The 25,793-nt window shown below is 51.2% G+C and overlaps 2 protein-coding genes across 3 annotated transcripts; one reads left to right on the forward strand and one right to left on the reverse strand.

Annotated features, from left to right (window-relative positions):
• Positions 1-734: 734 nt before the first annotated feature.
• Positions 735-21,568, forward strand: TM7SF2 (transmembrane 7 superfamily member 2). The gene is made up of 11 exons (XM_084824694.1): positions 735-866; positions 3,251-3,438; positions 5,207-5,403; positions 7,445-7,499; positions 10,501-10,695; positions 14,459-14,562; positions 14,789-14,908; positions 15,702-15,870; positions 16,756-16,836; positions 18,662-18,784; positions 19,996-21,568. Exons 2-11 carry the CDS (start codon positions 3,384-3,386, stop codon positions 20,154-20,156), a joined length of 1,260 nt encoding a protein of 419 aa, XP_084680820.1. The 5' UTR covers positions 735-866; positions 3,251-3,383; the 3' UTR covers positions 20,157-21,568.
• ZNHIT2 (zinc finger HIT-type containing 2) lies at positions 20,862-24,205 on the reverse strand. Of its 2 annotated transcripts, none has more exons than XM_084824692.1 (2): positions 23,844-24,205; positions 20,862-23,763 (listed from the first exon to the last, which is right to left on the reverse strand). In XM_084824692.1, the coding sequence occupies exons 1-2, from the start codon at positions 24,093-24,095 to the stop codon at positions 22,549-22,551; spliced, it is 1,467 nt and encodes a 488-aa protein (XP_084680818.1). In that variant the 5' UTR covers positions 24,096-24,205; the 3' UTR covers positions 20,862-22,548. The 2 variants fall into 2 exon arrangements, with proteins under 2 accessions (XP_084680818.1, XP_084680819.1); XM_084824693.1 differs by having other exon boundaries at positions 20,862-23,785; positions 23,866-24,082.
• Positions 24,206-25,793: the final 1,588 nt, after the last annotated feature.

Consider the following 25,793-nt stretch of genomic DNA (forward strand, 5'->3'; position numbering starts at 1 on the left):
GGCATTTGGGGTGGGTTAGGGTATTTTAGAAAATGTTTTTACTGTAGAATTTTATTGTTTTAAACTGTTTCTAATATTGTACATCGCCCAGAGTGGCTGGGTGGCCGGCCAGATAGGCGATTAATAAATTTAGTAAATAAGTAAGTAAGTAAATAAAATAAAAACTTCAAGGCAACTTGTGCCCCAGCATCTTTTATTGTAGCAATGACACCTGAGCCTACAAATTTAAAAGCCTTTCTAGCTTGTCCCAATATCATTTCACCTCTCTCTTCCCCCATGCCCTCCTTCAATAGTTTATTCGACATCAACGGCTGGAACCTCTTTCAGTCCAAAGGCCAAATTCAGCCCTAGAGTGCCAGGTGGAGACCACAGGTCTGAGGTTCCCCACCCTTGTTCTAAATGGGGAAGCCCTGGGCTCCAAATTTGTTGGGGCAGGCTGTGCTTGTTAATGGGCGGTGGAACTGTGCTCCGCTTATGCTTAGACATACTCTTCTCCTTGGCATATTCCAGGGCAGAGATGAGGCATGAATCACAGATTGTCTGTCTGTCTGTCTGTCTCTGTCTCCTGGGCACTACTTTCTACAGCTCAGGGCTGAATGCAAAAAAATGGAATTGAAACTGAATTGAAGAGGATCAGTGGAAACTCAGACACTCCTCCTGGATCCTGATAGGTCCCTCGGCCCGAGATGTCATTCCTCTCCCCAGGATGCGATTGGCTGCTCCTTGGTAGGGACAGGATGGGCAGAGAGTGGTGCTCTTGCAACCTGGCTCGGTGCAGGTGACAGACGGCAGATTGATGGGCTAGGAGCACAGGTGGGCATCCTTCCTGCTCCTGAGCCAGGAGCATCCTGCATCGGTCTGGACAGGTAAGCCTTCCTAGGGAGGTGGGAAATGCACTTCAGCGACCGGGGATTCCTCCTCCATCACCACCCCCACCACCCAGAGCCAAACATGGTTGGATGCCCAGCTGTGTGCATCTCCTTCCTGCCCTGCTTGTAAACAAATTGCAAAGCGGCACGCTAAAAAGAAGGACACAGAATAGCCCCTGCAATACATTGATGCCTTCTGAAGGGCCATAGGAATGCACCGCATTTCCCAACAGCCACTGGAATGCATTCAACCCAGGCTGAGTGGTTGCTTATACTGTGGATTTGGGGGACCAACCATCCGCAAACAACACCCCAAAAAGCATAACCCATCCAAAGGACCGCTGGGATGCATTGGCGTGGGGTCAGGATCCTGTTCTTTGCTCTGAATTAAAAGCCACTTGACAAATCTCTTATGGATTGATCATTGGAACATGGGCCCAAGCGCAGATGCTGAGCGCCTGCTTTGCCCGCTGAAAGTTCCAGGTTCAGTTCTTGGCATCTTCAGGTAGGCCTGTCTGAAACTCTGGGGAGAGGCCATGCCGATCAGTGTAGGCCAGGGGGTCCCCAACATTTTAGGGCCAGGGGGCACATCTGGAATTTTGAGAGGGAGTTGTGGGCATGCTCACAACATGGCTGCCAAGATGGGGGCTTACCCATTCACAAAATGGCCACCATGGTGGGCATGGCCAGTCCCAAGAGACTCATTTTCCAGAAGGCAAACTGGTGAGGCTAAAAGAAAAACGACTTGCTCAAGAATAAGGCAGAGGTAGGGTCTGAGTCCCAACACATAAAACTTCTTATTCGAACCCACCGTTTTCTGCTCTTTCACAGAAGGCAAACTGATGAGGCTCGGAGACAAGTGACTTGGACAAGAAAACAAGTAGAAGGCAGAGGGGGATCTGAGCCTCAGATTCCAAACCACTTATTTATTTATTTATTTCATTTCTATACCGCCCAATAGCCGAAGCTCTCTGGGCAGTTCATAAAAATTAAAACCAAACAGCACACAATAAAACAATTTAAAATATATAGAACATTAAAACCACAATATAACAATACGACCACAATAAAACATAGCAGCAGTGCAGGAGTTTAAAATACAGATTTAAAACAGCAAAGCGAAAAGTTTAGAAAGCTAAAATGCTAAAATGCCTGGGAAAATAAAAAGGTCTTCACCTGGCGCCGAAAGGAATACAATGTAGGTGCCAGGCGAACCTCACTAGGAGCTCATTCCAGAGCTGGGGTGCCACAGCCGAAAAGGCCCTCCTCCTAGTAGCCACCCGCCTCACTTCCTTCGGCAGGGGCTCACGGAGAAGGGCCGCTGACGATGATCTTAAGGTGCGGGCAGGCACATATGGGAGGAGGCGATCCTTCAGGTAACCTGGTCCCAAGCCATTAAGGGCTTTTTGCCTCAAAAAGCTCAACATATTTTGCCTCAAAAAGCTCAACAAAATACCCGTCTTACAGAAGGGAAACTGGTAATGCTCAGACAAACACATACACACTCACAGGCAAAAGACCCATCCACACTGCACCCTCAAACCCCAGACTTATCTGACACCCTCAAACCCCAGCATGTTGGCCTCCCACTTTTTAAAGTAAGAACAATCTTTAAAAGGGCAGGTTGCCTGGCAGCCACCAAAGAAATATCTGTGGGCAAATTGGTGTCCCTGTTTGGGGGTGGGATTCCAGGGGCAGGCATTTCTGAGCTAGTTGGACGAATGGCCTGACTCGGTACAAGGCAACTTCCTATCTTCCTATGAGAGGCACTCTGCACATGCTCAGGAAATCATAATACTTAGGATTTCTAAAGCGCTTTTCCAAAGTGGTCAGAAAGCTTTGTGCACCGTAGCGCAGCAATCCTTACAACAGCTTTTTCCAACCTGTTGTTTTCCGATGCGTCAGACTGCAACTCAAATGATGGGAGTTGTGGCCCAACACATCTGGAGAGCAACAGGTTAGGGAAGGCTGCCTTACAACAACCCTGTAAAGCAGGCCGGTGGCTGATTTCTAACGAGAGAGATGCCCGTCTGAAACACATGTCCTGCGCTCTGGAATGCCAGTCGCCAGCTAATAATCCCCAAAGCCTGGCTGCCTTTGGTTAACTCTGCGCTGAGGGGCTCTGCCCATGCTCTCTGGGTGATTCATTTCTAAAAAAAGAAGGGAACCTGAGCAGAATTAACACAGACGCGCGCACACCCTGCACATAATGCACGGCAAGTTAGGAGGGGCCCTTAAATGTGTACGGGGCTCTGTAACCAGCTTGACGATTGTGCGCATGAACGGATGTTTAGAGCGTATCGAGGGGTAACCTGTTTGCATCATGGGGGCTTAACGGTGCACCCCAGAAGAGAAATGATCAAAACGGATTCTTTCCCCAGGGTCCAGGCGTGTGGCTGCGGAGCACGCCCTGTTGTTACACAAATTGAGCCATAAAACAGGTGCAAAGGCCCAGCCGTCATGGAAACGCTCAAGAGAAGAAGCTGTCTGGTCTGACGCCTGCGCAAGAGGACAATGGATCGATTCAGGGTCCCCCGCACCAGAGAACTGGAATTTGGGGGTGTCCTAGGTGAGGGGGAGACTGGGAGGGGGCGGGAACAGGAGACCGGATGCCTCTTGTTCTGGGAATTTCTTTGCACGCCTCCCACCCCTGCCAAGCCCCTCCTGCATTAAGGAGCAAGCCAAACCTTTCCCCGCTCTGCATCTGGAATAATTACCCCACCTCCCAGTCCACAAATTAAAATCCTCAAAACCTTTGGAAGTGCTGAGAATACCTACCCTTCTCTCCCTATTTTTAGCTCATCAGATTGCACGTACAAATGGTGGTTAAAGGGTGGCATGTGGCAACTACCACGAGCTGAGAAATCTCCAGCATGCCTGGGATTAGAGAGCCGGAAAGGGGGAAGAGATTGTGAACCAGCCCCCCGGGCTCTGTTCTCCAGCTCTGGAGTGGAAACATGAGTCTAGTAATGACTGAATTAGGGTACCGTTGCCAGCTGACCAATAAAACCCCAGCTGGCACCGCTCTTGTGCCTTTAACACTTACGTGATTTGCAGAAATCAGCACCTGAAGCTTTACACATTGTGGAGATCAGCATGATTACTTGCTAATATCAGCGAGAGGCAGTGTGGTATAGTGGTGAGAGTGTTGGACTGGGAAGACCCGGGTTCAAGTCTCCACTCAGCCACGAAGCTCACTGGGTGACTTTGGGCTAGTCACTGCCTCTCAGCCTAACCTCCCTCACAGGGTTGTTGTGATGATAAAAACGGAGAGGAGGAGGGCCATGTAAGCCATCTTGGATTCCTCGTAAGAGGAAAAAAGCAGGACACAAATGTAATAAACAAATACAGAAAGAAAAAAATAAAATCTGCACATCCAGCTGCTGTCACTGACACAGGAGTTGGGGCTGACAGAGAAGGTGGCAACCCAAAGGTGCGGTGGGGAGCTACGATCCTCTGGGGGTCCTCTGGGGGTTGACATTATTATTCGCAAAAGAGGGATTGCAGACAGACTAGAACTCCTGGGACCTATTCTTGGATGGGACTCAGTTTTATACAAGTTTATCTGTCATGGCTTCCCCCAAAGCATCTTGGGTATTGTAGTTTTGCGAGGCTCCAATGCTGTCTTGGAGATTCCTCAGTCCCCGTTTGAGCCTGAGGTATAGATGTGCCTCAAATCAGAGGTAGGAGCTGCATAATTCCTTGCCCATCCCACCACCCCAGTTTAAGAAGGGGAGCTGAGAACACTTCAGTGAACGGATGTGGGGCTCTAGGGGCCTCAGCAGTTGCAGGGCAGACAGAAATTCTCAGGTGAAGCTTTTGCCATCACTGCATCTCCACACCAGAAAAACAACGACAGGTTCGCTGTCTGAATTTCCGATTTAAAGCGTTTTGATCCCGCTCCTCAGCCCAGAAACCTTCCTGGACTGGCTTACAAGCAATCCATAGAAGAAGACAGTCCCTGCCCGCATTCTCACAATCGAACAAAGTCATGACACGCAAGGAAAAAAGGATGGGGAGGGAGGAGGAAAAAAATGAAGTAGATTTTCAGCAGGGCTGGTGGAACGAACCTGCTTACGCTCTCATCTCCCGGGGTGGTGGGGGACAGCCCAACTGGAGCAGGCCCTGATGTTCCCTTTGCCTGCTCCTGTTTTCTTCGCAGGGATAACAGAAGACCCAGTGTGTGTTTTCCAGTAAGTTATAGGACGTCTGTGTTCTGTCCCCAGCTTGAGTGTGCTGGGATGCAGAACTCCTGGGTTGTGGTTGGGCCAAGGTTTCCCTCCCCGATGCCGGGCGCCCCTCCCCTTTTCTAACCCCTCCATCCTTTTCTGCTGCAGGGGCTGCCCTCCTTATCGTCCTAATGCCTGCCACCGTCTTCTACCTGCTACTGACCTGCAAGACAGAGCAAGCCGGCCTGCTGAGCATCCCCCTGCCTTTGCCAGCCCTCCGCTCCTTCTGGAGCCCCCAGGACCTCGTGCTGGTCTTGGCCTGGATCGGGTTGCAAGCTGGGCTGTATATGCTGCCAATGGGAAAGGTAAGGAGGCACCAGTGGCGGCCAGGGGCTTCGGTGTCAGTGGGGTGGTGAATCCGCTCCAAGTTTCAGTCAGGGCCCGTTGGAAAGCTAAAGGATTTAGAGCTCCGACTCGAAAGGATCCCCTGCTCTGCACCTTGGAGAGCTCCTTTAGAGTTCCGACTGGTCCAGACTGAAACCCGGAGCGGATTCACTGCCCCACTGACATCAGAACCCCAGCTTCCACTGGCAGAGACCCCGATCTCTCAAGGACCCTGGGGGGGGGGTCTCAAGGACCCTTTGGGGTTCCATCATGGACCCCATTGGATGGCATCCACACCACAGCCTGGCCTCAGTTTTCCCCATCTATACAGTGGGAAGAAAAGCAAATGGTTTCACAGATTCTTCCCGTCTCCTTGTGCTTCCTTCTCCCTCCACTACCCTCGATGGAAGCCATGCGAAACCCCTGGCCTGCGGGCCGGACGTCTCTCCAATCCAGCCCGCAAGGCATGCTCCCTTTTCCATCCCCATGCCCCCTTAGCTTTCACCCTTTCCTTGAACTTCTGGATTTTTTCCCCTTCACCAGCTGCTGGAACGCGGTGTGGACTTTTCCCCAGGCGCTCCGGTTTCTTCCTGGCCTCTCCTTGACCTTCTGGTCGTTTCTGGAGCGCGTCAGCGGTCTTAGGGACACTCCAGAGTGCTTCAGCGGTCTTCATTACTTTCTGGGCGACTTCGGGGTTCTTCGCCAGTCTCCGGGAACGGTTTTGTGAGTTCCTGGAGATGTCAGGGGTCCGTATTTCTCAGTGGAGCTGCCAACCATGACCAACTGTCCTGAGCGAAGTTCATGAGTGGGAAAAGGGGTGTGTGCGTGTAGCACCCCGATTCTCATGTCAAGGACTGCTGCCGTCCCCGCATCCCCATCCTCTGTCGTGCATTGCTGAAGAGGCCCTACGCCAGGGTTGGGTGGGGGAACAACAGCCCCGTGAACCAGATGTGGCCCACGCACACACAGCAAGTAGGGTTGTTATTGGGGGAGGGATATTTAGGGGGGGTGTCAAGCCCTCCCCACCCCACAAGCTGTGACACACACACACACCCCAAATCCCCCCACAGCAGTTTGGCTGGAAAAAGCCTCCCGTGGGCTCCAACGGGAGGTTTTTTCCCAAGCCACATGGTGGGAGGAGGATCTTGGAGGTGAGATTACAGCTGCACACGGCAGTCCCTGCATAGACCTTCCCTCCCCTGCCTGGCACTTAGGTTTGAAAAACCTCCCATTCCAGGCCGGGGGAGGCTTTTCCCAGCCTCACTGCCATGCAAGGCGACAGGGAGCGTCAGCATATGTGTGAATGAATGCGTGAACGGAGGAAAGGGTGTATGCAGGGCTGGCACCAAGGGCAGGCATGCTTCGTCGTCGTGTCGTGTCCAGACCAAACTCCGCTCCGCCAAAACGTAGCCACTGCCACACCGCCGAGCTGCGGTTTGATCAGGTGCCAGCGCAATGCACCGTTTCCAGGGTGCGCCCGATTGTAGCCGTCTTCGAGGAGGCTCCTTCCGTGTACCCCGTAGGCATGATTGGGCACCTGCCAAGGGCCCACACCGCAACAGGGGCCCTTGATAAGAGCCCCCCGGCGTTGCTGTTCCTCCTCTTCCCCCTTGCAACTGGCTTGTTTGCCTGCCTCCCGCTTTGGTCCAGACAGCGGAGGCGGTGGTGAGGAGGAGCCGCAGGAGACGCCACGGCCTCCTTGCTCCCTGGCTCTCTGCCTGCCAGGCAAGCCAGTGTGGGCCATGGTGAGGAGGAGCAAAAGCAGCTGGGGACAGCAGTGGCGAGAAGGTGGGCTCGCTGAGGGAGGAGGGGGCCCACAGAGGGGGCCTTGCCGAGGGCCCCCCAGAGCCTGGAGGCACACTGCATGTATGCGCAAGTGCATGTGTGACGGAGAGAGGCCTCCCCTGGCGCATTTCAGGATGTTCCTACCCCACAAAACAGACCTCTCTCCATCATGAAAGGCCCCCTTGAACCCGCCCTGCCTAACCAAGCGCCCACCTTCACGCATCTCGCTTTCAACAGGTCAGTGAAGGCACCGCCCTGCGAGACAAGAGTCGACTGCAGTACCGCATTAATGGTAGGTACCCCCCGCCCCGAAATCGGAAGCGATGCTGGCGGAGGAGGCTGGTGGCTGCAGTCTCAGTGGGGTGGTGGATCCGCTCCGAGTTTCAGCTGGAAGCGGTCCAAACTCTCCGAAGGAGCTCTCCGAGGGGCTCTGAACCCCGGAGCGCGTCCACTGCTGTAGTGGAAGCTGCCCTTCCAGGGTTCCGTGGAACAGGCTCCCATCTAAACGAAGGCAGAGGAAAGGCTTCTTCTTTAATCCAAATACAGACAAAGTACCAGCATCACCTCTGTGCTAGAAAGAGACCCTTGGTCAGTGAAATACTCTACAGCTGTGCTGGGGAACAGCTGATCTTAAAGAGGGGTTCTCCCGCTCATAATAAAACAAGAAATACAGAGAAAAATAAAACAAACATACATATACAGACGAATCTATCACAGGCTGTAAAGGGAGATGTCATAATCAGTTACTCAGCAGGGCTGGAAGCCACCAGTACTCGGCCCGCCAGTGAGGATGGTCTTGACCACTGACAGCGGAGTCACCAGCCTCCACGGGATGCTAGCACAGCTTTCCTCCAGCTGCGTTGGATGACATCTCCCATAATCCCCTGAACTGGCTGGGGGATTATGGGAGAGGTAGAACTAGAGAGCACCAGACTGGGGGAGACTTGTGTTAGAGGAAGTGGCAAGTTCTACAATCTGGGAGGAAAGTAGCATTTTGTTTCCCACTGTCTGACACCTGGAATGTTTAATTTTTACTGGATTAAAATCACAAGCAAGCTTTGCTTAAGAGAGAGAGGGGGGGGGGAGAGAGATTCTCTTTGCAACTGGGGATCGTCCGGTTAGTATTACTTCAGTTATCGAATGACCGGGGTGGGGGGAAGGACAGCTTGTAATAAAATCCACCCCCCAACACACCCTGATTCTCCCCAGTTTTAGCCAAATCATGCCCCCACCCCCATGTAGCTTTCTAAAAACAGTAGCTAAGGGGGCAGTTGGAAAAGGTAAGGGAGCTCTGCCCCCCTGCAATTGAAGAATTCAAGCCCTGCATTGGCTCCCAGTGGCGCTTCAGGGAGTAAACTCCAACATAAGTTCTACTTAGAGTAAACCCATTAGAATTACTGGAGCCTGGGCTAGTCATGGCTAACTGAAGTCCCATTCATTTCAGCGGATCTACTCTAAGTAGGACTTCTGCTGGATTTTATCCAGGGAGCCCTTGCTCTGTCTCTTGGGACAAGGTCATTGCCCCAGCCTGGGCACAGAGAGGTGGATGCGTCCAATGTCTCAAGGCATGCCTTGGCCCAGCCTTTCACAACCTGGGTGTGCGGCTTTCAGATGTTTTGGATCGCAGTTCCCATCAGCCTCAGCCAGCAGGGCCAATGGTAAGGGATGAAGAAAGTTGTAGTCCCAAACTTCTGGATAGTGCCAGACTGGGGAAGTCTAACCTTAGTGGTAAACAGACTGGGATTCACTGTAGCCGGAATGCCCATCCTGCACCAAACAGAAACACAAGAACATCAGAAGATCCCTTCTGGATGAGACCAAGGGTCCATCCAGTCCAGCAATCTGTTCACACAGTGGCCAACCAGCTGCCCACGGGAAACCCACAAGCAGGACACGAGAGCAACGGCACCCTCCCGCCCATGTTCCCCAGCAACTGGTGCACATAGGCATCCTGCCTCTGGTACTGGAGGGAGCACAGAGCCATCAGGACTAGTAGTCCTTGATAGCCTTCTCCTCCAGGAATTTGTCTAACCCCCTTCTAAAGCCCTCCAAATTGGTGGCCATCACTACATCTCGTGGACGTGAATTCCATAGTTTGACTCTGCGCTGTGTGAAGACGTCCTTCCTTTGATCTGCCCTGAGTCTCCCACCAGTCAGCTTCATGAGATGACCCGTTTCGGTTCTAGTATTAGCAGAGAGGCGTGTAGTTTGCAACTGCTTCCTCTGCAAAGCACTTTTTAAACCACATATACAACTGGTAAGCGAGGAGGTAAGAGTGGACAGGACAGGAGTATTCCAGGTTGTTCGTGGGAGATGCCCTTCTTACATGCTTCCCAAATGTAACACCCCTCTCCCCAATGCCTCTTAAAGGACCGTTTCTAAAGAAAAAGATGTTTTCACATGATTGAATAGCAACGTATAATATACACTCAATACTGGCGGAGTTCTCAAATGCCAAAATTAAGAGAACAGTATGTTAAATTGTGGGATGCAATTCTAAGGCAGTAGACAAACTGGCACCCTCCAGATGCGTGAGGCTACAACACCCATAAGCCCCAGCCAGCATGGCCAATGGGGTATGTGATGACGATGTATGGAGTTGCTTTATATGGTACTGGAATGCAAGGCAAGCTATAGTAGTAGGAAATTTGTTTCTGTTATTGTAGATGTTGCCTTTTATCTGTACTTTTATAATGCTATCATGGCATTATATTATGTACTGATTCAGGGCACAATCTTATGCATGTTTAGATAGAAAACGGTCCTATAAGTCCCAGCATTCCCCAGCTGGCTAGGGAATGCTGGGAGTTGTCGGACTTTTTTCTGTCTAAATATGCATAGGATTGCATCCTAAATTAATCTTTATTTTTAAACCAAAAAACAAAAACTGGCTGCAAGTAAAAAAAGCAAAACAAAAATCTACCATAGCAAGGAGACAGTTCCTGCCGTGCTAGTTTTCTTCTTGCAGGGAGCTTTTTACACATTCAAAAGTGTGTTTTTTTAGAGCTTCACTCTGAAGTGGGGCAGTCCATTCTGCCACCGCCGAGCCCAACCACCTCAGCCTGCTGCATGAGGACATGAGCAGACCAAGTTCCTCTCTTGCTTGTGGCACACCGTGGCCAGGATTAGAACTCTGAGCACTTAAGAACAACCTTGCGGGGCCAGCCCAAAGGTCCCCTATTGTTCCCCATTCTGTTTCCATCGGCCTCAGAAGGCCTTGGGTTGGCCAATTCGATTTCTGTCTAAACGTGGCATCTTTTCTTGAAATGCCCTACCTTTCCCCTCTTTGGCAGGGTCCCATGCCATGCTGGTCACAGCGCTGATCTTGGGGGCTGGCCTGGCAGCAGGGCTGCGCCTCAGTTACATCTACGACCGTTTCCTGCAACTCACCTTCTCTGCGTCCCTCGTCGCCTTTGGCCTCAGCGTCCTCCTCTATTTCAAGGCCCTGTTTGCCCCAGAGACGGCACTGGCTCCAGGTGGGAATTCAGGTGAGGTCTTCACTGACACAGAAAGGCCCAGCAGGGCTCATGTGCACGCTGACAAGTGAGCCGTGATCAGTCTGGAAGTGCAAGCGCTCATCCTGACTATCCCCATTGCCACACCCCCAAGGCGAGTCCAAAATTGCAGGCAGCTGTGTTAATCCTGATCGACAAACCAGTTCTGGCCTTTTTCTTCTCTAGCAGGAGCAGGTGTTTGGTAAAGCGAATACATCTGAATTGCCCTTTCAGGACCAAGCTGCCCCCCAATATATATATATATATATATATATATATATAATTTCTATACCGCCCAATAGCCGAAGCTCTCTAGGCGGTTCACAAAAATTAAAACCAAACGGCACACAATAAAACAATTTAAAATATATAGAACATTAAAACCACAATATAACAATACAACCACAATAAAACCTAGCAGCAGTGCAGGAGTTTAAAATACAGATTTAAAACAGCAAAGCTAAAAGTCTAGAAAGCTAAAATGCTAAGATGCCTGGGAAAATAAAAAGGTCTTCACCCGGCGCTGGAGGGAATACAATGTAGGTGCCGGGCGAACCGCACTAGGGAGCTCATTCCACAGCTGGGGTGCCACAGCTGAAAAGGCCCTCCTCCTAGTAGCCACCCGCCTCACTTCCTTTGGCAGGGGCTCATGGAGGAGGGCCACTGAGGATGATCCTAAGGTCTGGGCAGGCACATATGGGAGGAGGCAATCCTTCAGATAACCTGAAATACTTTGCATTACAACTGGGAATGATATGTTGTTGCTGGGAAAATTCTCTCCCGCCCCCCAGCTACTGTGTGGATTGCAGCTAAACTCAGAGGGAATAGAGAACTCTGAGCAGGGTGGCAGATGTTGTCAGGGTCCCCGCTAATAAAAAAAGTGTCAGGCCCCGTCCCTGCGAGCCCTCCCTCCACGACACCACTGCAGCTGAGTGGCCGTTCTGGTTTCTTGGCAGAGTTCATAGCTGCAGGAACTTGCCGTCTGTGGGCATGCCTAAATGTGCTATGTCTGATGCAAGGTGATGGGACAGGAGCAAACCAATCCTCAACGCCATGAACGTGTTGGCAAAAAGGGAAAGGGCCGTCTGCTGGTGTGGGCGTTTCACGGGACTGTGTTTTCCAAAGGTTTGCGCTTTAGGGAACCGACATTCCACATCAGCTTGCTTGCCAGGCCCATCTCCGCTGTGTTCAGTGGGACCCTTATACATTGCAACGAATCCCGGGAAACGTTCCATGGTACACGTACACACAGCGGAGGCTGGGGGCTCCGATGACAGTGGGGCGGTGAATCCGCTCCAGGTTTCAGTCAGAATCAGTCAGAACTCTAAAGGAGCTCTCCAAAATGCACCTTGGAGAGCTCCTGTGTAGTTATGTCTGAAACCTGGAGCGGATTCACCGCCCCACTGTCATCAAACCCACCAGCCTCCGCTGTGTATATACATGCACGCACGGCAGTTAGATTTCCCATTGGCTCCAGCGGGAGCTTTTCCAAAAAGCATACCCCATGGTACAGCTAGATAATTTTAGGCCCCGGACTACACGATCTCTGGGGGAGGGGGCAGCTTTAGGCAGCCCTGTGTAACGTGTATCACTTCAGCGGTGAAGCACACAACTCCCATTTCTCTGCTCCCATCCCTGCCATTCAGTGCATCACAACGGCTTCTGCATTCCACTTGCAGGTTTTTAAAAAAATTAAGCAGTGTATAAATATTATTAGTAAAAGAAATGCATTCCTGAAACGTTAGAGCCAAAAAAGCCAACCCCAAACAAAAACCTGTTTGCCACCCCCGATCAAAAGAGAAACAGTCTGAGCATTTGTGGTTTTGCATTTTTAAACAGCAAAAGAGCCAGTGGGTTGGAGTGGTTGGAGCGTTGGACTGGGACTCGGGAGAGTCCCAGTCCAACGCTCCAACCACTCCAACCCCACTAGTCCCCACTTTGCCACGAAGAGGGCTGGGAGACTCTGGGCCGAGTCACCGACTCTCAGCCTAACCTACCTCACAGGGTCGTTGTGAGGATAAAATGGAGAGAGGAGGAAAACCACGTGAGCTGACTTGGGTTCCTTGCAAGAGGAAAAAAGGCGGGATATAAATGTAAAAAATAAAATTAAATAAGTAAATAAGAATAAACTCACTTAAATCCTAGCACTATCACATCTAAATGAGGCCCCCTTCTGCTGCCCTGTTGCTAAATGCATTGACTTGGGAATGAGTACCAGTTTGTTGTAGAAAAGGATAAAATGTTTTTAAAGGAAGAAATAATAACACACGCACCTGTAACCATGTGCGTGCCCAGCTGGCTGCCCCCTGACTCTAAACGTTTTAAAATAAGAAGGATGGAGCTGAGCTGAGCTGCATCTGCCCTGGTGGACCCTGGCGGGGGGGGGGGGGGTTGACTGTAGGGGACCCAGACTTCACCCCCCCCCCAAAATCCAACCCTAGCGGCACCACTGAGCATAATTGCCATACCGGGAGGGTGGGTGAGGAGAGGCGACTACAGGATGCATCTGAGACGTCCAGCCATAGTTTCCCTCCCATGCTGCTTGCTCCACAAAAATGGAGAGTGCAGCCTAGCGCAGAGCACGCCCAACATTCCCCTGTGGCTGCAGTATATTGAGGGTAACAAAATAAAGGCAACTATTCTATACTGGAGGCATTCAAGACGAGGCTGGACAGCCACCTGCCAGGGATGCTCTGACTTGGATTCCTGCACTGAGCAGGGGGCTGGACTCGATGGCCTTGGAGGCCCCTTCCAGCCCTACTGTTCTAGGATTCTGTGAAAAAGAACAACATAAGAGTGGCTGTTGCCATAATCTGTAACCCCTGATCAAATCCAGTTCTTTCCTTATTTTTTGCCCAAACGTCTGAATTTTATTACTTCTTGCCAAAACTTCTGAATGGCTGATCAAAACATGGGACCTAGTGTCTATGGTAAAAATCACAACTTTTATTAGAGTGAGGGAGTGCAAACAGTCATTTGATTCTTTCATTGAAAAATTGATCTTTTAAATTATGTATTGGTCTAATAAAGTGCAAGGAAGTGTCAATCCGCATTCTTTATTAGGGGTATTACGAGGCTGTATAGATTGCACTTTATATCTGACAGGTAGCTATTTTTTTATTTGTAAAATGGAATATGAATTATTTATCTTTTGCTCATTCTTTGTATGATTCAATACTTGTAAAAAGTTTTGTCGGGAAAATAAAATTTAAAAAGAAAAAATAAAGAACATACATAATAATCAGTCAAGATCACTACAGAAACAAAAGAATTTGCTAATTATAGTTCTTAGTCTCTAACCGATACGCTGATGGAACATCTACAGTAAAACGGCCCAAGTAGACGCTCAGTACTCAGGGAACGAGGAAAAATACAATTTAGACAGCATACAAAAGGAACTTGCAGCGTGGCGTATTTTTCTCAAATAAGCCACCTTGAGAACCATGGTTTGTTGTTGGGTGGTTAACAAGCCACCCTGCAGAAACCGCCCTGTGTTCAGACAACACGCTAACCCACGGCTCAATCAAACCCACTGTTCATCAACAACCCACGCTTAACCACCGCGTATGAATTTTATCAACCCACTTCTGTTTAGTTGGTTGCTTTGGAGACTTCCAGTTACAGGCTACACATGCCTTCGCAGCTGTATACAATTACTGAAGAAGATCTTTATGTAGGAATCCAAGATCATTAGGTTCAAAAAAGATGAAGGAACATAACTGATTGGGGGTGGGGGTGTCTCCCCACCACCCTACAGGAAACCCGATTTACGACTTCTTCATGGGCCACGAGTTGAACCCGCGCATCGGTGCTTTCGACCTCAAGTTCTTCTGTGAGCTGCGCCCCGGTCTGCTTGGATGGGTGAGCATCGCCGTTCTTGTGGTGACGGCTTTGGGCCAGCTGGGGCTTTGTTTCTGAGACAGCCCCCTCATGTCAGTCTCACACCATGGATGGGCTCTACCTCTCCACACAGGACCTGTGCTGTGGGAACAGTGGTTGCCCGCTCAGTTGAGGAATACCTCCTCAGAGAGGTCCAAGAGCAGGGCTGATAATAAAATAATATTTCCCCCCATCCCCTGTCTCTTAGGCCCTGATTAACATGGCCATGTTAGTGAAGGAGACTGAACTGAGGGGCAGCCCTTCCTTGGCCATGATCCTCGTGAATGCCTTCCAACTTCTCTACGTGGTGGACGCCCTCTGGCATGAGGTAGGTGCCACACAGTGTGGAATCCACAGCAGGCTGAAAATTTGGCGAGGGATATTCCGGGAAGATCTCTGATTTTGCGCGAAGACTTGGGTTCCTGGGTTCTGCTCCAGTCTTTTGCGAATGGGGCAGTGACAGGAACAGACGGGGACCGGAGGCCGGGCTGAGTTTAGAAATCACACGCATGTATGTCTTTGTGCTTTCCTTTGCTGCAGTGAGGACTAGAAACTGTATTTGTTTTTGTTTTTAAAAGATGACGCAGACACCGAGGTTTTCAAGCTGCTGAATGTCTGATCCCAGCATTCTGTGCTTTCCTAGTGCTGACCTCAAATGCCCAGAATCTGTGCGGGTCCCAGGTTTTGGAGGGCCCTTGGGCAAGGCCCCCTCAACGGGGCCCTCTCAGTGAGTCCACCTTCTCACCAGCAGCTGCTCTTGCTCTTCCTCATCATCGCCACCCCTCGCTTGCTTGACCGGCAGAAAACCAGTGAGCGAGTTGGCGGAGTCACTTCCCGTCCCTCCTCCTCACTGGCCCCATTGTGGTCTTGGCCAGAGAGGCAGGTGGAGAGGAGGAGCAAGGCCAGGGGCTCTTGTCGGGGGCCCCTGCTGGGGGGGCGGCCTTGGCAGCTGCCCGACCATGCCTGCTCTTGGCGCCAGCCCTGCGTCCCGGCTCTCCAGTGCCTGGCGTGCTATGGGTTGGTTTGTGTGGGCTGACTGGGGCGTGGGGGGACTCGGTGGTGGGCTTTCTTAGGCAGAGGCAGCTGGGCCTCTGTAAGAAGGCTTGTGTTTCTTCCTGAAGGAGGCCATTCTCACTACCATGGATATAGTCCACGACGGTTTTGGCTTCATGCTGGCTTTCGGGGACCTGACGTGGGTTCCGTTCTTGTACAGCCTCCAGACCTACTTCCTGGTAACCCACCCGCAGAAGCTTAGCCTGCTCATGGCTGGTGGCATCATCCTGCTAAATGGTGAGCTGGGCTGCGAGCCCCGCCTCTGAACATAGAGAGCTTTGGCTATTGGGCGGTATAGAAATGAAATGAAATGAATGAATAAATAAATAAATAAATAAACATGCACAGAATACGTTTTCCTCCCCACCAAACCCCAGGTCTCTTCTTTTTCTTTTTAAATTGCCACTAGCAGCCATCAAACGTGGGTAGCCATGGAGCTTTCTGTTTAGGAAAGGGATAAAAACCCTGAATAATAGAATCATAGAATAGTAGGGTTGGAAGGGTCCTATAAGACCATCTAGTCCAAACCCCTGCTCAGTGCAGCAATCCAAGTCACAGTATCCCCGCCAGATGGCTGTCCAGCTTCTTCTTGAATGCCTCCAGTGTGGGAGGACCCACCACCGCTCTAGGTCACTGGTTCCGTTGTCGTATTGCGCTAACGGTTGGGAACTGAACCATGAGGACTAGAAACCTGAAAGGAAAAAACAGGCAGGCAATATTCAAGATTCCCACTATGCCAAAGATATGCAGTCCTACCTGCCGAGCCTAGAGGTGCCTCAATCATGGCTCTTATGATGACGGTCGGCAATTATTTCTTCCTGGATTTTTGGAGGGACTAGATGGGAGTGTGAAGGGACTGCTTAGACAAAAAGACCAGGACAGGAAAAGGCTAAGAGAAATTTGAATTCCGCACCATGAAAAGCAAAATGATGTGGCTTGAACAAAGTGTGTAAATGTGCATATGCTTAAATAATCTGGATATTACTTATTTTGTGTTGAGCAGTCTGTTCCTTCAGCTTTCTCCCCAGATCAACCCCACCCTGTATGTGCACACTCTCTCCCCCTCTTTCCTGCTGCCCTTTTGTCCGTCTGTTTCACTCTGCCCCTCTCCTCCCCGTGCAGGGCTGGGCTATTCCATCTTCCGTGGGGCTAACTCCCAGAAAAACACCTTCCGCCGGAATCCCGCCGACCCCAAAGTAGCTGGTTTGTAACTTTTATAGCACGTTTCTGTTTGTAATGTACTAGGTGCTGTACAAAACACAGCATCCTTTCACAATTGACTACTTTTCTGTCTCTTAACAGAATTTTTTTTAATGCCGGGTGGGGGGGGGGAGTTGTGCTGCAGAAGAGACCTGTATTTTAAAAATTCAGACAGCAATCCTTCGATGTGTGTATTAGTACTTATTATTAACATTTACATATGACCTTATTTGCTAAGAAAAACCAGCAAGGCGGCGAACAACACTTTGAAACAAAACCTAAAGGCAATTTAAAAAACCAGTAAAACATAGAAACAGCTTCATAATTTAAAAGGTTAAATTCAATTTTAAAAAGCACAGTTTTTTCAATCTTAAGTTTGACTGGGAGCAGGTGAATGGGGATCTGCCTTTGCCCATAAGAAAAATGTGCATTGTTGGCCAGTCTTTTAATGCATTTTATGACAAAGAAAACCAGTATTTGGACTCTCGTCCTGGGGATGTATCCTTTTCCAGACCCCAAAATGGCAGGTATTGTAATATCTGAGGCTGCGTTGGCAGAGGCGCCCTTTGCTCACACGTGGATGTTGCCACGGACAAACCTTCGAGGAGATGGGAGCACACAGACCCCTGTTGGACAACTCACAGGGCTGGTGGACCAAGGAGTCTGCATCCCACACCCCAAAATGGCCATCTGCAAAGGCCCATTGGCTGTTCCTCCCACCCGTTTTGCCTCTGGGACAAGTGTGTGGGAGCCAGATAGTGCCACACAGGAGGCTGGATTAGGGTGCCTTCCCAGGCCCTATGATCATCCTCAGGGGTCCTTCTCCGTGAGCTCCTGCCAAAGGAAGTGAGGCGGGTGGCTACCAGGAAGAGGGCCTTTTCTGCTGTGGCACCCCGGCTGTGGAATGAGCTCCCTAGATAGGTTTGCCTGGCATCTGCATTGTTCTCCTTCCAGTGCCAGGTGAAGACCTTTTCATTCCCCCAGTATTTTAGCATTTTAGCTTCCTAGGCTTTTAGCTCTGGTGTTTAAAATCTGTATTGTAAACCTCTGTGTTGCTGCTAAGTTTTATTCTGGTTGTACTGTTATATTGTGGTCTTAAGTGGTCATATTTTATATTGTTTTATGCTGCACTCTGTGGTTCTAATGTTTGCAAACCACCCAGAGAGCTTCGGCTACTGGATGATATAGAAATGAAATACATGAAATAGTTACCGACAGTGAGAGCTTTAAGCTACAATACGCTGTTTGGGGAGGTATTTTTGCCCCACCATGTTTTGCCTTGGCCCTGTCCACCACTGGAATGAGTCCCCCACCCTCCAGAAGGTTCTCAGAAATAGAATTTGGCCCTAATTTCTTCACCTTAAGGCGTTAAGTCTTTGCACATGGTGCCGTTCGCACAAAAATAAAGAGCATCACAGTACTCCTGTATGGATGACGCAGAACATGCCTTCCTACGGTCCCATTCTCGCCCAGTTTGAGAACAGGAATACACACCAGGGGCATCCCATTCAAGGTGGCATTAAGGATTCCCTCGCATTCTTCTCAGCCCCACTTCCTACAAAGCAAACAGCCACCTTCTGGCCCTGTTCAGGAGACACTGGGACTCAAGGTGGGGAAAGGCTGCTTAAAGCCCAGCCAGACCTCACTGCAGGCATCATTTTGTTTGTAATGCTTGTAAATGTCTCTTGTGAAAGCAAGGTTGATGGACTCTAGGGCGTGTCCGGGGAAGGTTTTGCTAGCATGCGGAACATGTAACGAAAGTCTCCCCACCCTGGTCCCCCCAAGGCCGAAGGTACATAACGAGAGAAACTTCCTTCTTTCCTTCCAGGACTCAGAACCATCCCCACGGCCACAGGACGGCGCTTGCTGGTGTCAGGATGGTGGGGCTTCGTGCGGCATCCCAACTACTTAGGAGACCTTATCATGGCTTTTGCGTGGTCCTTACCGTGTGGTAAGCAGGTAGCTGCCTCCCTGGTTAGGTTTCAAACCACCTTCCTGAGTCTCTGGCCAGTTCTTTGTCTCTGGCTGATTCACCAGTTCTAAACACACTTTTAGGATGCCTGATGCTCTAGATGTCTTTAAAAAACAACACAGGGATAGGGGAACGGCTTGTCCTGTGTTAGATGCCATCACTATGAATAGTTTCTAAAAGAGAGTGAAAATCATTGTTATCAATGTGGATGCAAGTTCAGAGGCTAGAGAATGAAGGTGCCCTCTGCAATGGAGGCCATTTATCCTAATTGCCTTCAGAGATCTGGTAAGGCAGGAAGGGTCTCCGAATCCTCACTCTGGAGAGAGAAAAATCCGAATATGGGATACACATGCTGTATAATTTAGTGTTACATTGCAAAATCCTGCATATTAGTTGACATTGTAAAATGCTCTCTGAAGGGCACTTTTTCAAACTCCACACACCAAACAGCTATTTATAGCAAATAAATCCTTGTAATTGTTCTTTACTTCCTTGTAAGCTGCTCTAGATATTGTTTTATGTATTTTTATTTTAAATGTTGCAAAAGATTATGATGATGTATCTGTCTTTTAGTGTATAGCTTTCCCTGTCCTAGTGCCTTCCAGATGTTTTGGACTACAATTCCCACCATCCCTGACAATTGGCCATGCTGGCTGAGCCTGATGGGAGTCATAGGGTCGGATCCAGATTTAAGCTGGATCAGCCCTGCTAGCAGAAGCAGACTTCCTTGCTCCCTCCTTTCCACAGCTGCCTCTCCAGCCCCCCCGAAATGCTAACAAGTCAAAAGCCTCTGCTGAATGGGGCAAGATATGGCATGGGGGGAGAAGCCCCCCAAATCAAGAGGGAGATCTCCTCGTCCATCCTCTTGCAGAAGGCAGGTCCTAGATCCAACTGGTGGTCCTGAACATCTGGAGGGCCCCAGGCTGGGGAAAGCTGCTTTGGGCAGGAGGTAGATCTCCAGATGTTTTGGACTTCAGCTCCCATGAGCCTCTGCCAGCACGACTAAAGGTCAGGAATGCTGGGAGCTGATTTCTAAAACCCCTGGAGATCTGCCCAGCTCTGCTTTAGAGTATCCAAGGGTTGGAATTAGGGCCTTACATTACAAGCAGGGACAGTTGGGGGCAGAGGGGCGGGCCTCTACCCTGGCCCGTGCTCTTCCCGACAGTTTTCTCCCTTTTGTCTCCTCTCAGGCCTGACCCACATTCTGCCTTATTTCTACGTCCTCTACTTCACCTTGCTTCTGGTTCACCGGGAAGCCAGGGACGAGCATCAGTGCCTGCGGAAGTATGGCCTAGCGTGGCAGGAATATTGCCGACGCGTCCCGTACCGGATCTTCCCGTACATCTACTGAGTCGCTGCTTGGCCACTCAGCTATCACCATGACCACACTGATGCAAATCCAACCTTTCTGCGCGGCTTGGCCACGAATAAGCTCATGCCACTGAGAGAAAAACAAGATGGTATGGTCAGCAAGCAGCTGTGCAGAAGTCTCAGCCGCCTGCAGCTCGGATTCCAAACTCCCCCCTGCTCAGTCAACACGGCTTGTTCCTTCCACTGAAGAAAATGCTCTTTTCTCGGAGGACACTTAATCTGGGAATTCTTTTGCTATGCCTCGATTTGTACAGATCTCCCTCAAGAGACCCTCATGGGCAAGGCTGGGCAAACATATATATACAAAAGCTTAGTTCTGTGCAACCCCCCTCCCGCCCCCAAAGTCCAGATTCTGTGAATATACAGATTTACACAAATTTATTCTGCTCCTGGAATACAAGAGAAGGGGCATAAAGCTATGCCAAGACAGATGGCCAACTCGTGGACCAGCGGAAGTGCTGCTCCGCCCCCGCTCTCTGGCTTCTAAGATTTCACCACATATCATTTTGTAAGCTTTGCAGCAATAAGGACTAGAAACTTGGGTTCATTTTTTCACAGAAAGCAGAGATTCTTGGGATGTGGAGTTTCTACAGCCAATACTCATTAAGCTGTAGAAAAGGCAGAGCCCTGTTTATATGGAATTAACAAAGCAATACTAATTGGGAGATCTGAAATATTAGAAAGCAAATTGAATGTAGTTTACTTAGCTTTTCAAATAAGTATCTCACAGCAGTTTTCAAAAAGGGACATAACATTCTCAGTCTGATTTTTTTTGTTTCTGCTTACCGTTGGAGTTGAGGGCTGGACTGTAGGTTGTCAAGAGCGCTACTTTGAGGAATGCAACTAGAGTTTCAGTTTTAATAAAGGAGGTTTTGAAACTCTAACGCTGCATTTCTGTTCTTAAACAGCAAATATGACACTGGGAATACTCTGAATCCTTTCTAGAAAGGAAAAAGGGGTTTGGTTAAAAATTATTGTCATAATGATTTGCCAGGCTTGCCAATAAATGTTCCACCTAGTGTTGACATTTCCAGTTTCGGAGAAATTTGCAGAAATTTCAAATGTATGCAACATTTTATTTTAATCCTAGTGTGGAGGTTCGTGCACGCATGGAGCATCTGTTCTGAATCCCCCCCCCCCCCCCGTACTAAAGGATCCAGTGTAGTGGACAGACTCGTGACATATTATATTACACTGAAGGTATCTAGCTGCTGATGTTAGAACCACATTGGCTAAGCTAAAGCAAGCTCTCTAACATGGACTGGCTAAACTTGATTTCCTCTTTAGGGAGACCCTGGCCAATTTGGGAATGAGAGGGTTATTTGCTATTGGTGTTTGGAAGGGGAATGAGCAAATGTAACTTATTTTAATAAAGACTGCATTAAAACCTCTTCTCTATTTGGAATATAATTTTTGCAAAGCTTCTGCTCAGCACTTTGGGAAAATCAATGGTGAACGTAGAGGTTTTGGCACAGATTAAGAAGAACTTTCTCCATGTCATGATGGAACACAAGGAAGAAAGCCATCTCCAAAGGAATACTAATTTCAGATTATTAAAACACTACGCTGAGTTATTAATAGTTCTGCGTGCTTTAAAAATAATCAATTAGTTGTTAGGGTGTCAAAAGAACTGCTCACACTATGACTAAAAAACTAAAACACTATGACTAAAAACATTCCTGCTCATTACCTCTGCCCTTCCAGTTCTACCACCCTCATCCCCCTGGCTGCTGTGGTAAACAGACTGCTACAACAGATGGACCTTTGATGGCACCCAGCAGGGCAGTTCTTAATGAGTCTCCTCACTGTCAAACTTTAGACTGTAAGCTCTTTGGGGCAGCAAGTTGCTTTAAAAAAAAGAAAAGAAAAAGCAATGATAAACTGGTGCTCTACATGCTTGAAGGGGTGTCCTCCAGAACACAGAGATACTGCTTTGCTCACATACCCCTCAGGAACACGGTGGTTTAGGGTGCAATCCCCAAAATATTTATTGGGAATATGCCCCAGTAGCTACACTGGGACTCCCCACCCCCAGTAAACATGCATAGCACTGCGCTGTTAATCAAGTTAAAAGGAAGCCGGAAAGAAAACAGATGGCAGCAAGGAAATTCACCTTTTATTACAAATCTCCCCACCCCCAATATCTCTTTAATATCCCAGGCCATGCGCCATTTCAAGGTGTTCTGTATACAGAGACAGAAAGGGGTCTAATCTATACCCGTCTGTGCTCGCGTCTAATCCACGATCTGATCCAGTTTACAAAGCATTATTTTTCCAATTTCCTGCTAAAAACCCAGTCCCATTCCCTGCTGAGAGAATCTATTGTCGGCCGGTGAGCACCTGACTGTTTTAAGCGCTCTGGCGTGGTCCCTTCAGTCCAATTCTTCTATCAGGGTTTTTTTGGGGGGAGGCACTTTGGCTCCCCACATCTTCTCCAGTTCCTGGGTGACAGCCCCCACTTCCTTCACCATGTCCAGGTGGGACTTGTACTCCCTCTGAGCCTCCAAGGCCAGAACGGTCAACGCCTCCTCGTTCTCGTTCACCCAGGAGAGGAGAAATTCACACTTCTTCTGGGCCCCGAACACCTTGGACCGGTCCTCGGCAGGCAGCCGTCTTTTCCCTTTGCTCAGCAACCTGGAAAGATGGGCAAGGGCAGCCAGGGCGAACTCCTTCTGTTTCGCCTGGCACTCCCCCATGAAGAGCTGGGCCACTGCCACCATCACCCTGGCGTTCCCCAAGGGGCATTCGGGGTACCGGCCCGCCGTCACCGCCTGCAGGGCGGCTTGCAGGGCTTCTGCCGTGGAGCCGTAGACCCGCTTGGCCCCCAGAGCACCGGAGACGTCCAGGGCCGTTTCGCAGAACTCGGGGAGCATCTCCGCCTCGTCCGCATCCCCGTTATACAGCGACATGGCGTAGGCGTAGGCGTAGAGCACGTTGGGCAGCTGGAAGCGCACCAGGGGCGAGGGAGGCGAGCCGGTGAGGGAGGCCAGAGGCGGGATGACGGCCGGCACGGCGGGCACCGAGTTCGAAACACCTGCAGGCTGCGGAAGGCTGCGGCTGGCTGCGGCGGGCTCTTGCCCGCGGCCGGGGAACGCGGGCTGGGCGTTGCACTTGGGGGCTCCCTGCGGCTCCCGGGCGTCTCGGGCACGCGCGGGGCCCAGCTCCTGGATCAGGGCTGCCCCACGGCTGCCCCCCGCCCACCAGGGCTCCCAGCGGGGCAGGACGGCCGCGATCTCGCCGCTGCTCAGCATGCGCTGGAAAGCCGCCCTCCGCGCGGGGCTCAGCTGCTCCCACAGGCGCCCCGGCCCCGCCTGGGGGCCGAGGCCTCGCCGCGGGCCCGCGTCCCCGGGCTCGCGTAGTCCCCGCAGCCGGAGGAGGGCCTCCCGCAGGCGGCGCCGCGCGGCCTCGTCGCCCCGCTGGCCCCGCAGCCGCAGCTGCAGCTCGCGGCGCTGGAAGCCGCGGGCGCACGGGCCGTGGCCCCGGTAGCAAGGCGCGGAGCAGACGCGGAGGTGGCAGCGCGGGCAGGTGTACGGGGCGCGCTCGGCCAGGCACAGCCCGCAGCCCCCCGCGCCCGCCATGCCGCCCAGGCGCCCCGAGCGCGCTCGGCGCCTTCCGCCCGCGGCCGAGGCGCCCCGAGCGCGCTCGGCGCCTTCCGCCCGCGGCCGAGGCGCCCCGAGCGCGCTCGGCGCCTTCGTTCCCGATCGGCGGCTTCCGCGCAGCCTCGGCGGCGCTCGGGTCGAGGGAGCCGCGCCGGCCGAGGGCGGTCTCCGCCCCGCGGGAGCTGCCCGCGCGCCCCTCCAAAGGCGGGTGACCCCGGCGGCTCGCTAAGCCGGCCTTCCCCAACCGGGCGCCCTCCGGAGGGGCTGGGCCCCAGCGTAGCCAGCTGGCTGGGGGTGATGGGCGGTGCAGTCCAACCCATCTGGGGGGCGCCCGGTTGGAGAAGGCTGCTCTAGACTGGCAGGCACCGTCTTCTCCAACCGGGCGCCCTCCAGAAGGGTTGGACCCCAACGTAGCCAGCTGGCTGGGGGTGATGGGCGGTGCAGTCCAACCCATCTGGAGGGCGCCCGGTTGGAGAAGGCTGCTCTAGACTGGCAGGCACCGTCTTCTCCAACCGGGCGCCCTCCAGAAGGGTTGGACCCCAACGTAGCCAGCTGGCTGGGGGTGATGGGCGGTGCAGTCCAACCCATCTGGGGGGCGCCCGGTTGGAGAAGACGGTGCCTGCCAGTCTAAAGCAGCCTTCTCCAACCGGGCGCCCTCCAGATGGGTTGGACTACAATTCCCATGCTGGCTGGGGTCGATGGGCATTGCAGTCCAACACATTTAGACGGCGCCAGTTTGGAGAAGGCTCCTCCGAGCCTTTCTTGGGTGGAGTGAGGGATTCTGCCACATTCTTGCTGATTGTGGGAACACTTGGTATTATTGCATTATTTTCACTGCTGCATTTGTTGTTTCAATTGTTGTTTCGTTGCTTGGGTTTTTTTTTTAATGACTGTAAACTGCCCTGAGGGCATTTGCCAGTGGGATGGGATATCACTTTAATAAATAAGAACATGAGAAGAGCCCTGCTGGATCAGACCAAGGGTCTATGTAGTTCAGCACTCTGTTGGCCAACCAGCTGCCCCAGGAGAAAACCACAAGCAGGACACAAGTGCCACAGCACCCTCCTGCCCATGTTCCCCAGAAACTGGTGTACGTAGGCAGACTGCCTCTGTTACTGGAGGTAGCACAGAGCCATGAGGACTAGTAGCCATTGAAAGCCTTCTCCTCCAGGAATTTGTCTAACCCCCTTTTGAAGCCATCCAATTTGTGAGGATTGCAGCTAAACTTGGAGGGAAAAGGGAATACTGAGTGGGTGGCAGATGACCCCAGCGTCCCTGCTTATCAAGAAGTCCCTGCAGGTCCTGGCTCCGCTGCACCAGGGGTGGGCAGAAGGTAGATGAGAACATCAGAAGAGCCTTGCTGCATCAGACAAGAGTCCGTCTAGTCCAGCATTCTGTTCACACAGCAGCCAACCAGCTGCCCACAGGGAAACCCACAAGCAAGACAGGAGTGCGACAACACCCTTCCGCCCATGTTCCCCAGCAACTGGTGTACGTAGGCAGACTGCCTCTGATACCAGAAGTAGTATATCACCATCAGGATTAGTCGCTGTTGATAGCCTTCTCCTCCAGGGACAAATAAAGAACATGGCATCAATCCCAGAAGATGTACATGCCCAAAAGATGACACATCCAGAATTGACCTAAACTGTTGCAGCCACCAATCCCCCTTTTCAGAGTGATGGCAAAAGGGATGTGGGAGTGGAGGTGATGGGAGCGCGTTCCCTGCAGAAGGGGCGTGGGGGGCGAGGAGGAGGGAGCTGGCATTGCTTCCCGCTTGCCTTACAGCTCCAGTGCAAAGCCTGCCTATGCCACCTTCCCCAAAGGTTGTCATCTGAAAGATTTGGAGGGCACCAGGACTACAACTCCCAGCGTTCCTGGCCCTGGGCCATACTGTCTGGGGCTGATGAGCATTGCAGTCCAAAACATCTGGAGGCCACCAGGTTGGTCTATGCGCATGCAAGCATTCAGCCAGGACTCCGCCTTACGCAAGTGTGCATGCAAATGTATGCACACCA

This window comes from Heloderma suspectum, chromosome 17 (assembly GCF_057233095.1).
Source record: "Heloderma suspectum isolate Gila_16-S chromosome 17, 16-S_ref, whole genome shotgun sequence".
Lineage (NCBI taxonomy): Eukaryota > Metazoa > Chordata > Lepidosauria > Squamata > Helodermatidae > Heloderma > Heloderma suspectum.